The sequence below is a fragment of the Photinus pyralis genome, unplaced genomic scaffold (assembly GCF_008802855.1).
Source record: "Photinus pyralis isolate 1611_PpyrPB1 unplaced genomic scaffold, Ppyr1.3 Ppyr1.4_LG7, whole genome shotgun sequence".
Lineage (NCBI taxonomy): Eukaryota > Metazoa > Arthropoda > Insecta > Coleoptera > Lampyridae > Photinus > Photinus pyralis.
The window spans coordinates 25777915-25792109 of record NW_022170738.1 but is presented as its reverse complement, the minus strand read 5'-3'; the positions used below and the strand labels follow the sequence as shown (position 1 = coordinate 25792109).

The 14195-nt window shown below is 36.4% G+C and overlaps 1 protein-coding gene across 2 annotated transcripts in view; it reads right to left on the bottom strand.

The window, feature by feature from the left end:
- Positions 1 to 14032, bottom strand: part of LOC116176419 (facilitated trehalose transporter Tret1-like) — a 35667-nt gene extending 21635 nt beyond the window's left edge. The window contains exons 1-2 of one of the 2 annotated variants that reach the window (XM_031494961.1): positions 13992 to 14032; positions 11892 to 12205 (exon numbers count right to left, since the gene is read on the bottom strand). In XM_031494961.1, coding sequence (XP_031350821.1) covers positions 11892 to 11958 — 67 coding nt within the window. In that variant the 5' untranslated portion in view covers positions 11959 to 12205; positions 13992 to 14032. The remainder of the gene's footprint in view (positions 1 to 11891; positions 12206 to 13991) is intronic. The other variant, XM_031494960.1, reaches the window with a different exon arrangement.
- Positions 14033 to 14195: the final 163 nt, after the last annotated feature.

The following is a 14195-nucleotide window of genomic DNA, read 5'->3' as shown; positions in this document are numbered from 1 at the left end:
CTTCCCTTCTTGGGTGTACAAGGCGGTCCATGAAAAAAGCCAAAGGTGCTCCTTCCCCTCTCGGGTGTACAAGGCGGTCAATATGAAAAATGCTACCTATGAAGACGCGAGAGGTGCTTTTTTCCCCTGTACAAAGCAGTCTATACCGAAAAGGCAAAATGTAACCCTGTCTACTACATTCTTTTTCTCTAAGGTGTTCAAGTTTAGACTGTGTGCGCTGCGACAAGTGGTTTTATTAAAGTGGTGGTATTCACATGAAAGTGTCGGTTATTTTGTGTATAGGTAACTCGAAGTAAACCTAAAATTATAGTGTGCACTCGTATTATACCTATTATACTACTTTTATTACATTAACTGTCAGTGTGCACACCTAGCATTTTCAATATAGTGGGCGAAAAGTTAATATAATCTCTTACAAAATTTAACTTGTCACTTATGAAACTGATCGGGTTTTGCAGTTTTACCAACTTAAGTGACATAGCCTCACAGTTCAACTGAACTTGGTGAATGCGCATGCAAATGTTCTAGGTCTACTTTGATTTTATTTTATTTTATTTTTTAACCGGATTTTTTGAAGAAATCCAAAAAATGTTACTTAAAAAACTGTTCAAAATAGAATGTACTGGCGTGACGTGTAGCAAATTTGAAGCCGATAGGAACAACTCGTTATTTTATTTAAAATACTTAATGTAACAAGACTTCCGTATGCACAAAAAATTGTACAGAAATTTGGAAATTAATAAGAATGTATAAAATAGATAAGTGAGTGTGAAGCGAATGTATGTTTTACGGATTGCAAGGAAATTGATTATTCCACGCCACGCCCGCCAACTATCCAGCCCGTCCAACCAGAGAAAGGGAATTCTACGATCGGTCCGTGTGGTTTTAAGTAGACTCAAGCCATCGAGGCGGATCCAAACCCATTACACATTGAAGCATCCATGACAGCGCAACGAGAACTCCTAGTCACTAGTGCATAAACAGTAAAGGTGTTTATAACAAATTACCGTTCTATTCGTCGTCTTTTCTTTTCCATTCAATGCGAAGTATGTGTTTTCTCTTTGTAGCTACCCTTCTACCATACTCCATTTTCGAGATATTTACATTTATGCATTTTCATATCACCAGTAAATATATCTCGTCTAGACGTTCCAAGTTCCAACTACCATTTGTGAATGCCTCCTCCGACAATCCGCTCGTGAGATATAAAGTATTATAACCGATCACGACAAGGGGTCCAGGAGGAAGAGTATGGTTAGTAAAAATCAATCTCGAAAAGGAATCGCGGAAGACAGTTATACTTATATATTATATATTATATACCAATCCCTTCCGATGTGACCTTTCATTAGAATACCATGAAAGGTAGAACGTGTGTTTACCCCCATTCCCCGCCGCCCTCATTTACAAAAGTTTTACATGGCACCACTCGAGGTATGCGCATGGAAAATCTAAGAAATATTGGTTGTTCCATGTAAAAGTTACCTATGCACGTTTTACTTTCAGAAACAGCAGGCGACGGACAAAAGGCAAACAATAGCACTTTTTTTTTAAATTAAAAAAAAGCTTATTTTATATTATATACTAAATAGTGTAGGGGTAGTTAAGGCCTCATAGAAAGTGCGCTAAGAATTAAATAGGTGTTTTCAAACTCCTGTATTGGGCAAACTCCCCCCTGAGTAACCATTCTGGCTGAAATGTAGTGTATATTTCGGGGGATTGCGGCGCTGTTTCGGTGCAAACGTACAGTTATTTCGGGAGTGGTATCCCCTTGGACAAACAATTATAAATGAATTGCTAATTAAAGTTGCAGTAAATGTATATTAATAGCATAGTCATAGACCGAAAAGTGGATAACCTTTTGGAGTAGGTATGACACAACTCTTTATAGGTATCATAACTTATAAATTCCATGACGAAATCTTCAGAAACTAACTGTAGTTCGTTTTTATCATATTGAAATATACTCCAAGGTCCAAGATATTAAGTTTCAAAGAGAAAAGACCTCCTGCGTCTCCTTCCTACCGCTCTTTTTCTTTTCGTTTACATTTCTCTAAATAACAATTTCATCTTTGATTTCTGATCTCATGAAATCCAGTTCTGAAACCACCACACCATCATATCATTTCTTTGCTTAGTAAAACACCAAAAACCAACTTTGATCAATCCACGCGGTTCTACAGCTTGTCATAAGTAAAGTACGTACTGCATAATTACAGTGAAGCTAAAACAGAAGGTCGAATCAAAAATAATGTTGCAGAATTTTAATACAGCTCTAGAGCATTGGCCCCAAAAGCACAAAGTTCTAATTTCATTCATTCATGATCGACAAAATCAAAAGATTTAGATAGATCTGAATTTGAGATCATGCCTAACTGGTGATTATTTAAAGCTTTTAGTAGTACACTACTAAATGATGTTATGTAGAGCTGTGAAAGTTGATTTTTTACTTACGAAACCATGTGTGTAAGTAGTTTCAAATTGGCTAAGTAAAATAAAATCCTGACTTTTATAGCCGTTTCAAAAATCTTTGCAAAACCAGTCTGATCTGATATCGGTCTATAATTTGGAACCAGTTTTACATCCTTACTTTTATGCAAGGGTGTAATTTTTGACCTTTTTAATTCAGTCGGAAAGTGACGATTTAGGAAGCATAAAATATGACAATGAACTGCACATAATTTTAAAACAAAAACTGGAATATCATCAATGCCCGTTGCAGACGTATTTAAATTGGCAATATTATTTTTAATTTCCATGGGAGTATAGTTGGCAAACTAATTGCAACACTAATTTCAAATGGAGGTGACTGTTTCATTTGCCCATTGTTAAATTTAAAGACGAAATTAAATCCGTAGTTAACCCGGAAAAATGATTATTAACGATACGTGGATCTTCAGTTAAAGTTTGATTGACATTAAGGACAGTATTTTTATGAAAGTTGCTAGATTTATTTAAATCCATCTTAATTTTATTCCAGGTCGTTTTAGGAATATTTAATGAGTTAGATACTTATTTCAAAGTTAATATTCATATTTTTTGCAGCAACTCAAAATTTTAGAATATTTTATATAATAACAGTGAAGAGTTGCATCGGGAAAAGCTTTAAGAATTTCATATAGCTCTCTGGTTAGAGAGGTTTTTGATGATTTTTTAATACCTTTTGTGATGCTTGTCACCCTGTTTAGTGTAACGATTGTCAGTGCAACTCCAAAAGATTGCAGTAGCAACTCAAAGCGGCGCTTATTGTAAAATATTAATGTTAAAATCACCATCGCCATATGATTCGATCACTGTATGGGTGTTTCTCTAAAAGATACTCTAGTTTTAAAAAGAATTAACATTTGTTTGGGGAGTTCTATAAATGCAAATAATTGTTACGTTGCAGTCATCGTTCAGAAATAGATTCTACTAAATGCGAGTAAGTATCCAACGAAGTAAATTTTCTTTTGCTAAAAGTAGTACACCATTGCTTGGTCTAAAAAACGACAGTAAAAGGAACCTACTTTAGAAGTAAACATCTATACTTACTTCAATACTACCATAGAGTAAACTCTATGATACTACCTTGCATTAACTTTAACCAATGATCCCAAAACACAAATAATATAGCATTTAAAAATTTTTCTGCAAATAGTTTATTATCTAAATATTTTTTTTTATTCCTGTTCTCTCTTCTCCTTCAGGGAGATTCACTTGAATGAATTCAAACTTGGTTCAGCTTTGGTCCATATATGTCGTGACCAAGTCTATCACCAATTTCAGTTCCTGATTGATAAATGATTATAATTGCACGATATGCGATGCAATTTATAAACTGAAATGAATGCAGGCAATTGCAAATGACTTATTTGTGCAATTGAACGGAAAGATTCAATTCAATGTTAACTACCGAGAATATCTGGCGCCTTCGGCGAAGTATTTTTGCTTTCACTTTACTTGGATTTGATTTATACTGCTCAATTACCAGTATCTATTGAGCAAAAACGCAAACAATTAACGTAATCGTACAAGATTTACATAAAGCGCATATTAATTCATATGCAATAATAAGTCTTGCAGGAAAATAACAAATTACCTACGAGTTGTAAGAACAGTAAACAGAAAAACCTCCGCTCGCCACAATTTTCATCTTCACTATTCCTGTAAGTAAGAACAGGTTCGAATAATGGAATTTTAGGGAGGATTATTATATAATACCTGTATTATTTCACAGTATTTTAACGATTTATGACAAGTAGTGTTTAATGTACAGAGTGGCTAATAAAGATTGGCGTGAAAAAGGTTGGAGATATAATAATAATAATAATAATAATAATAATGACTTTTATTAGCTACTCACAACTGAATACATGCATACGATACAAAAGAAAAACAAATTCTGTATGCTAGGTAGCTAATTGGGCGAAGTTCGACTGCAGTATCAACAGAAACTGCATTCGCTCTTCCACTTAACCCATTTCCCAAATATACATATAATGTTTGAAACGAAAGACTATATGGCTTCTAAATAAAACAATATAAATTGGTGTGCATGGTTGCGGCACAACTTAAGAACGATAGATGAATGCTGAGCTGACAAAGCGAGTTAATGAATGTGTGATTCGATATGGGGACTGAGAACTTGCTCATATAAAAAGACCAAATTGACAACGAGTTTATTGCAACTGACGATCAAGTAAGAATAGTTGGACGTACTTTTTAAATTTAAGAGGAGGCAATCTTTTACACGAGTCCGGCAAGGAGTTGTAAAGTTTCGCTATGTTGTAGCTAAAAGAGCGCTCATAGAGTGTTGATTTATGCAATGGAGGGGTGATTAACGCAGCCGTTTGAAAAATGTTAATGTGCATATTCTAGCATGAAAAGAAAATGTTTGTCCCGTGTGGTTTTTTGACACGGCCGCCATTTTGTTTTTTTTTAATGGCAACGTAGGTCTTGCAACACATCGTTAGAAAGCTTATTTTACCTTCATTACGAATATGCAATAGAAAAAATACGGTTACGCAAAACTAAGTAATTTATTAGAGCGACATTGGTGTTGCCGGTTCTGAAAACCATCGCTACGGAGAATGAGAAGACTAATCTTCGCTTTATTCACCCATGTAGAAAAAACGCAACCGGGGTTTTCAGATCGGCGAATACACTATAAAAAATTTGATGGAGGAGTGGTCGAGGTGAATCTAAGTAACTCAAGTGGAATATTTTTTACAAATTTGAAAGCCAAAACGAGTTTGTGTTGTCAAAGGATACGATAGAACCATTAGTAGCGCTATGTTATATTTTAGTGCGAAAGTTGAAAGTAATTACTGAATTACTAAAGAAACCCTGCCGCGATTTTGACGAGTTTATTGAGGTGGGTGTCTTCTAAATGAGTTGCAATTATAAGTAAACTAATAATACGTGGCGGTTTTGTGTAGAAACAAAGCTTCATTGCGTAGCGAGAAAACTAATGGATGGCGGATTTATGTTCAACTAAAAATAGAGTGCGAATTGGGTTATTGGACAATTGGATTAAAGTGCTCGCATTTAAATTAATTGTTACCACGAAAGCGTTAGGGTCCCAGATGCAAAACATTTCGTTGCGCTATATTTGGAGTGGCAAGTTCCGTTAAAAACAGTTTATTAAATAAAATTGTGCACCTAATTTGTATATACAACGCGGCATAGGGATTTCAATGGTAATTTCTTTATAGTCAATTACTAGCTCCCCTAATTATTTTCGAGCAAAAGTCTAAATAAGTTTTTTTAGAGAAAAAAATACTGCATCTGTTCATACTTTTAGTTTTAATTTTCCATTTTTCAAAACCGTAGAAATCGATAAAATAAAAAATTACATTTTTATAAATCAGTGAATAAAACTTGCGCAAATGTTACCTTCAGTCTGAAAAGGGGTCGGCACCCCTTCGAGCACTTTCCGAAAGAACGATTTAGTATCCTCAACACACGTGACACGAGCACTGAAGAAGGCATTTTCAGGTGTATGTATTCTGCCCATTAAAACCTCGCTACCTTCGGTCGCTCGGATTTAAAATCTATATTCGAGGAACATTTATAAAGGCCAATTTTGAGCAAAAAGGGAAAATGTAACTGTTTCGACAGGTGGTTGGTGAAGAATGTGACAAAGACAGCAGGTGGTCAGTTCAAATACACTACAAATAAACAAAAATACTTCCTCGTCAAGGGTTTGGATTTCTAAGGTGAAAGATGATTGCGTTAAAGGGAGACATCGAGAGAGAAATGAACTGCCGAAATCAATAACCCTGTGTGCCTCTACTGTGGCTGTTATTGTGTTTATTAACTGCACGACCGATATAATTTTTTCTCGTTTCATTTGCGATTAGCACCTCTCAAGACTTACGCCAGGGTCCTCGGGCCGTTTGGTTTTGATTCTTCACTGGCGCTTGTCCCTGGCAAACACTAGTGATTTCGACAAAGTTGTCACCAGCCCCACACAAGCAACCGGTTCGTCTTCAATTACAACCAAACAAGTTACTTTAATTTGTTAATTAACTCACTTATGTGCAATTTCATTAATTACCAATTACCTAATCCTTTATAGTAGTCAAACTCACGTAGCCGTACTTAAATAATTATGTAAACATATTTTTCTATGCACTTATGAGCTAAGCATTTACAATAGTCGGTATATTTCCACTTCAAGATTTATCGACGTTGAGTGGATGATAGTACGAAATCCTGAGAGCTGCAGATGACATTATGTCAACTTCCAAAGTGGAGTGGAGTGGAATTCTCGAAGATAAAACCCTTGTTTTTTATGTTTATCTCTAATTATTTAGTTTAGCAAACGTTTCTCGAAAATGAATGTTCTAGCAATATTTACAGTTAATTTACGGACAAACGCGGGTAGAGTATTAAAATTCTTGATTTTCAAAAGGAAATAAAATGGTACATGCTCTAGACCTGCGTCCGACGAAGAGGTGCTCTTTTCACGGATGTTACAATATTCTAAGGTGGAACGTCAAAACAAAACCTCAGTGCTACTGTAGTATGCGTTCTACCATAGATTTGTAATACGCGAGATTTATCATTAAAAACTATATTTTATTCAAAAATTCCTATCTATGAGACTGCACTGTATCTCAGCTGTTTTTAAAGATAGAGACGATTTTCGCGATCCTGTACAATTGTCTGAAACTTTTAATACCACAAACAAAATCAATCTAGCTATGTTTGTTTCTCAAATACAGGATGAAAACGAAAATTTTGACTATTTGAGACGTTATCATATCTTCCTACCCATGTAAGATAGAAAAAAGGTAAAAACTCCCCATTGTAGATATTTTTGGCGTAGAAAAAATAAATTCTGAGGTTTGACCCATTGTTGGTATTTCGCAATGCAATACCTTGTATATCGTAACGTCATTCTTTTGCATTCTTTTTCATCATTACATTTTAGCCATGCATCAAAACTAAAAACTTTATTTTTTACCGTTTTTAAATAGTAGGCTATGAATTCATAGGAGATTTTGCTTTGTTTATTGTGTCCCTAGTCCCTAAGACTAAGCATCATTTCAAAATTTTAAAAATAATAAAAATGATAATATACAGGGTGTTTTTACTCAAAGTGGACACCGCAATAGGGGTTATCTCGGGGGTTATAAAACTAACACTTTTTTAAAGTAATTTTTTTTCATTTTGGCCTTTGTTTCCAAATTATGGACCTTTTTTGGTTACTTTGGAAGTCTTTATATCGCCATTATTTGTAGTCGCATTTCAAAGGTTATTTCAGATCATATCTACAACTTTTGTACAAAACTTTTTTACAAAATGGCGGTCATTTTAAATTTTGGAAATTGAATAGCACAAAATTTACTCCACCAATTTAAAAACAATTTACCAATTCATTGCCTAAATAATTATCTACAAATCTTAATCATTTTCCTGTAACTTTCATCCTATAACGAAGTTATTTTAGGAAACAGATTCGTGCATTCATGGATTATGCGTAAGAATGTCTAATCAATTTTCTACTGCTACAAATGCGATCTTAATCAAGTTCAAACTAAACTGGGTTATGGCACGGTTTTAGTAGGTTACACCCGACTAATGCTTACTTATAAGTTAGTCTGTATTTCAAATTTTAATAATGATTACTTTCAAAATTGTTCAAATAAATAAATAAATAAACAACTCGTTGAAGAATTTCGGGTTTATCATTTCTCCAGCAGCAGTAACTACTCTTGCTCAAAGGTCTGGTGACCTTGCGGGCCAACTAGTAGGGCCTCCTCGTCCTATCCATTTATTGGGAATGCTTCTAATTTAAGGTTGCCCTCACAACTCTTGATGAATGCGTTGGAGCACCGTCGTGCTGAAACCACATCTATTGCCTAGTCAGTAAGGGTAAATTCTCTAAAAGATTGCGTATTCGTTGCCAATCAGTCAATTTGGCAGCAAATAAGCACCAACGCAATGACTTCCTATTATCCCTGGCCATACATTGATTGAAAATCAGTCCTGATGTCCTTGGTTGAAAAAAGCGTGAGGATTTACAGCGTCCCAGATGTGAGTGTGTGTTAGAAATCTCGTCGACGGCCAAACGCAACGTTTTCGAGTAGAGGATGTACCTAATACAAAAAGGTTCTTCTTACATTCCTGAGATTTATGAACCACCTGCAGAATTCTATTTGGGGTTGGAAATCAGTATCCTTCAGATGCACCTTCTGAAGATGGTAAGCATACATACGTTCTTTGTGAAGGACCTCGTGAAGGACCCTTTGGGTCAAATCTCGGAAATGGTGGTCCCCAAGTTTTTTTTACTACGCCACTGAATTCTACATAAAAATATCTAAAATAAGCAGTTTTTCTCTTTTTTCTATCTTACATGGGTAGTAAGATGATAACGTCCCAAAAGTCTAACTTTTCGTTAGAGAAATAATCGTTGTGTTCATAGGACATCATTTAACTTGAACTTCCAAAGGCGAGTCGAAGTCAGTTCTTTTTTGCCAGTACATGGGTCTCGTCTAGACAATCTTTCCGCCCTTTGAGAGTACCCTCCCTCGACACTCCGTTCTGCAGATCTTCGCACTGAGTGGCTCTTCGGACACATTGTTTTCAAGATTTTCGTTTCGACTTCGCCAATAGATATGTCTCGTTCACACGATTCCTTTTGCCTTTTATTTATTTATTATCCCTCTCTTGTTCTGGGCCCAGTGACCCGCATAATGCTTTTTAGATGTGCCTCTGTAGAAGATCTTACGTTGTTCTATACTACTCTGGTATTTTTATCTTACGAAGTAGGAAAACTGATCTAAGGAAAGTCCCAGCTCTGTCACAGATGAAAAATTCTTAGCTCAGTTCAGGTTCGAACACCCGACCTCCGGCTTTATAGCCCAACGCTCTACCATCGAACCACAAAGTCGTCCTTTGAGAGTACTCTCCTCCGACAAACCGTTTTCGAGACATTCGCTTTTAAAGTTTTGACATCACCAATGGATATATTTCTTCCAGACGTCCTAATCTTTATTTGTGAGTACCCTCTTCCGACAATCCGCTCTTGAGACATATGGAATCATAACCGATCACGATATGGGGTCGACGAGAAGGACTAACCAGCCCCCACCCCGAGCCCCACCCCCTATTCTGATAAGGGTAAGGAAGAAGGGCGGTAGTTGGTTGAGAACAGGTCTTTTGTTGAGCCCTTTCACTAGAATATCCCCCCCCCCTTCCATTTTCAAAAGTTTTACTTGGCATCACTAAATGCATGCGTATGCAAAATATGAGACCAAAATTGCTTGTCGCATATAAAAGTTAAGGTCGATTCTCACTTGCGCTGCACTAAGCTCGGCAACACGACGCGATGCCGCGCTGCAAAGTGCCGCTAAATAAGATTACATGTTTTTAAACGAGTGGCGTCGCAAACTGTAGTTGTAGCTTTAAGTAAGAATGCATTCATCATTAAATCTTTTTTAGCGACGCTTTGCAGCCGAGCAGCGCGAGTGAGAATCGACCTTTACTTTCAAAAACAGTAGGTATCTCGAGAAACAGGAAATAATTCGTGGGGGGGGGGGGTCCTTAACACCACAAAATTGGATGATGGTATGGCACATCTTCAAGGTATAGACTACCCATTGCAGAAAATTTCAGAACCCTAAAACCATTCTAGAAGTGGGTCCCCAACATTTCTGCGAAGACCAATTTTGCAGATTCAGAGTGAAGGGACGAATCTACCCTCCAAGGATAGGAGTAAAAATATAACTTCTATAATGACGAACCACTCTGCAAAAACAGATTGACGTACGTAGATAAAGAAAGGACGGACCTATAGCATAATATAAGTTTTTCCAAACTAATACAAACAAAATTGCAAAAGTTATACTTTTATTCCTATCATTGAAGGGCTGATTCGTACCTTATCTGTCGAATGTGTGAAGGGTCTGTTTGCAGACATGGTTGTTGCGTTTATTTTGAGTTTTTGTTGCCTGTTACTAAAGTAATTATACACGAATAAGCTATGCATATCGGAGTTACTTAGGTATATAATATAAGGGGAAATTCGATCGTTTTTGTGGTTTTGTGGTTTTTCAATGCTCATCATAATTAATTTATATTGTTTTCATGCGCTTTATGTGACCCTTTTTTAACGTAACACAACGAAGTTGAGGTAACGCTTATGTGCTCGATTTTCCGTCGTCTGTGTGTCTGTTCCATCGAGATCTTCGGGTTTTCGCTAACTGACTACTGGTAGCTAACTGATTAGCTGCTATGGTCTTATATTTCCCCGTTACTCATCGTTTACAGGTGTGTTACGCGGTAACCCGCACGAGTGAGTTTTGAAACATTATTTTTTGATAAACTCCTATTACTATACCTTAGCTGGCCAACCATACGTGCGAAGTTGAAAGTTGAAACACCAAACAACCCACTAATGGTTTACATATTACATATATGACCCTATGACACCACCAGACATCTTATCTAGGCGACTCTCTTAAAAGCACACGCGTTATTAGAACACAAATTCCAATTGTAAAAAGACCGATTACTAATAAAGTGCAGACAATGGGACGAGCAGAATCGTTCCTTTTGTGCTTTGAAGTTTTGTCCTCTATGATGAATCTTTACTTTCCCAATTAGGAATAAAAACAGTCCATATGTAATAGCTTAAAGTGGCACTAGGTCACAAGAGCATAAAACGATGAAAATATACAAATGAGAGGGAGATTTGTCACCCCCTCCCTGCGCCACTCACCTGGTGGCGCTAACCTGAAAAATTATGCACCTAGAGTTAACAAAGTATCCAACCAAAGTAAAGGTCTTTTCCACCAAATCTATGATGGCGTTAAAAATCCCAAAGGGCGCTAGCGTTTCGTTTACTGGAAATCTAATACAGACGCAGAGTGAATCAGGTGTACGTATCATAGCTAATAAATTATTAAAGAATGTTATTAGCAAAGTTGATTTGGCAAGGAGTAAGTATATTTTAAAAATTCCCGTATGAAAATGAGGTGAAAGCTGATGTATGTCGGCAACGTGATCTTAAAAAAAAGTACATAATTTGCGTACATACCTATAAATAAACTGGCAAGTGGTAAAGTGACTTTTTCAAACACAACACAGCGACCATAATAAATTTAAGTTCACTTTTCGGTACCACCCCCTATAGGTACTACCCCATTTACGTTTGCACCAAGCGCATGCAACGTGTACAAAGCACATGATAAATGTTCTTTGTAGCTTGCAGCAGGTGGCATTCCTCTTTTATAAAATTGATCGAAGTCGGTGCGTATTTTTTACTTGGGCAACTGTTTAAATAAAAAACTAAAGAGCAGATAGTAGAATTTTATCGCAAGGGTGATCGCGCGCTGCGAGTCGGGCCAACGAACGTTCTTGTAAGAGCGATGAATGAAAAAAAATTATATAAGAAAACTCACCTGTAAAAACCGCAATAAATTGGGCGAATCTCCCATGGAGCATATTCGAACTATCCAAATTACGCATTGCAACTAAATTTTATTTAAACAGCACGCGCGTATTAATTATTCAGCTAATCATCATCTGATAGGCGACGCGCTTTGTTTTCAGCACTTGAAACTTTATCACAATAAAATTGATCCGTTGATGCTCCTGCTTGGAATGCATTAAGATTTTTCTGAACAACGATCCGACGTGTACCATCGGCGCATTCTGTTCGGCAAGCCAGCTACATGTACTTCTCTTCTCAATATACCTGTCGTACGCAGCAGGCCTGTAAGAAGGAAAAAAAGATGCAAAAATAGAAATATTCACACGTTGCCAAGTTTACTATAAATAGATTACAACAAAACGCAACACGTGTTTTGGTATTTACATCGTTCAAATTCATCAAACTACTCATTTAAAAGCGTCATAAAAACTAATTGGACATATTAATACCATAAACTAGTTTGTAGTTAATCAAAAATTAACTGTCTATCTTTACGAATAATTTAAAAACAATTGCGAAATGAACCTTTCATTACAATAATTGTTTCTAGTACCATAATGTTTATTGACCTACTCTTCTATTCGCACCTTACAAATTTAGAGTTTGTACTAAATTTTGCTCTGCCGATGAAACATTCTTAAATTAAAATGGCGCTTAGCACCAGGTAAACCGTAAAAGTACTACTAGGGAGATGTACCATGCAAGTGTGCTGGAACAGCACAATCTACTTTTGAGCGAACTCGTTCTTAATCCTGTTTTAACGGTGCGTAATGAACTGTTGATAAAAAAACATTTATAAGTGCAGATATGCCGCTTTCGATCTGAAGAAGTAGGTACCTAAATCACCGTGATTAAAAACGCGGCTTCAATTAGCGCATCTAAACAACTGCATAGAAGAAAGTATTCGCGTTTTTCCAAACGGTATTATAAATCCTATGAGCCTATCACGGCGTTTTCACACCACATGCATTTTTTTAATTATTTTCCAATTGGTCAAAATTTCGTTTATTTGCTTATCCATTGTGAAAATGTCGTTTGACCTGTTTTGAATGTCGTTAGAATATTCGAAAAAACGAAAAGAAAAGGATTCGGCTAAATGGACCAACGTCTTGAAGCGCCATTAAATTTAAATTTAATTGTTTTAAAATTTTTCAAAGAACGAAAACAATTATTTCGATTCGGTTGGTAAAACTTTTGAAGCGCACTTTTTAAAACTTCGGACCACGGTAGATGAATATCGTTTTATGCACACTTTCCTATATCGTCCGTTTTAGTTGCACCACCATTCCACTCATTGGTATAATATAATATAATATATTATAATAAAATATAATATAATGGGGTGTGGAACAAAGTCATGCTATTAATAACGGGGGCATACCGTACATCACCAATAGACCGCCTCAATGTAGAAAATCATTCGTTACTCATTTACTTGAAATTCAAGCAGCAACACCTTAGGTATGCCGTAAAGTTACTTGCACAACCATCCCATTTCTTACTTGAAGATATCACAAATCCCATACTACACCCCAGATACGAATGGCAACACACCAGAACTATACTGGCAATTGTGAAATTGAATAAACAAATACGCGACTATGGAAAATTAGATGGAAACCTGTGGGAAGAAGAAACACCGGAAATTGATAGGACAGAGGTAACAGATTGTCTTTTAAAAGAAATAAACAAGGATTTAATTGTAAAATGGCAGGAAGTATGGTCGACAAAGGAAACAGACCTTAGAGTAATCCACCCACAGATAGAGGGGAAGAGGTGTACCAAATGGAAAATTAAAAGAAAAGATCAGATTGCAATCACAAGACTACGAATCGGACATACAAGATTAACCCATAGTCACCTCCTATTGGGAAAGAAAAATAAAAAATGTGCCCGGTGCGGGGAAACCCTGACGGTGCAACATATTATGAACGACTGCATACTATAGATATAAATATAACATATCCTTAGGGGTACTAAACAATCCTGTAAAATACACTGATGTAATAAAGTATCTGAAAGAAATAAATATATATACAGAAATATAGATATATGGCAGAAGACTTACCCTAAGAGGAATGCCAATTACCAGTACAGTAGACTCTTCCTCCGGTAGGTCTGGGTTGGTCTGGAAGAGAGGGAAAAAATATATACCTATGTATAACATAATATTGTAGCGAGCATTCCAGGAATCTCGATAGACATCGAGGCGCCATGAAGAATGAGTCATCGGCGATCAGGAACGAAGGCGGATGTGACGTAAGAGACGTTA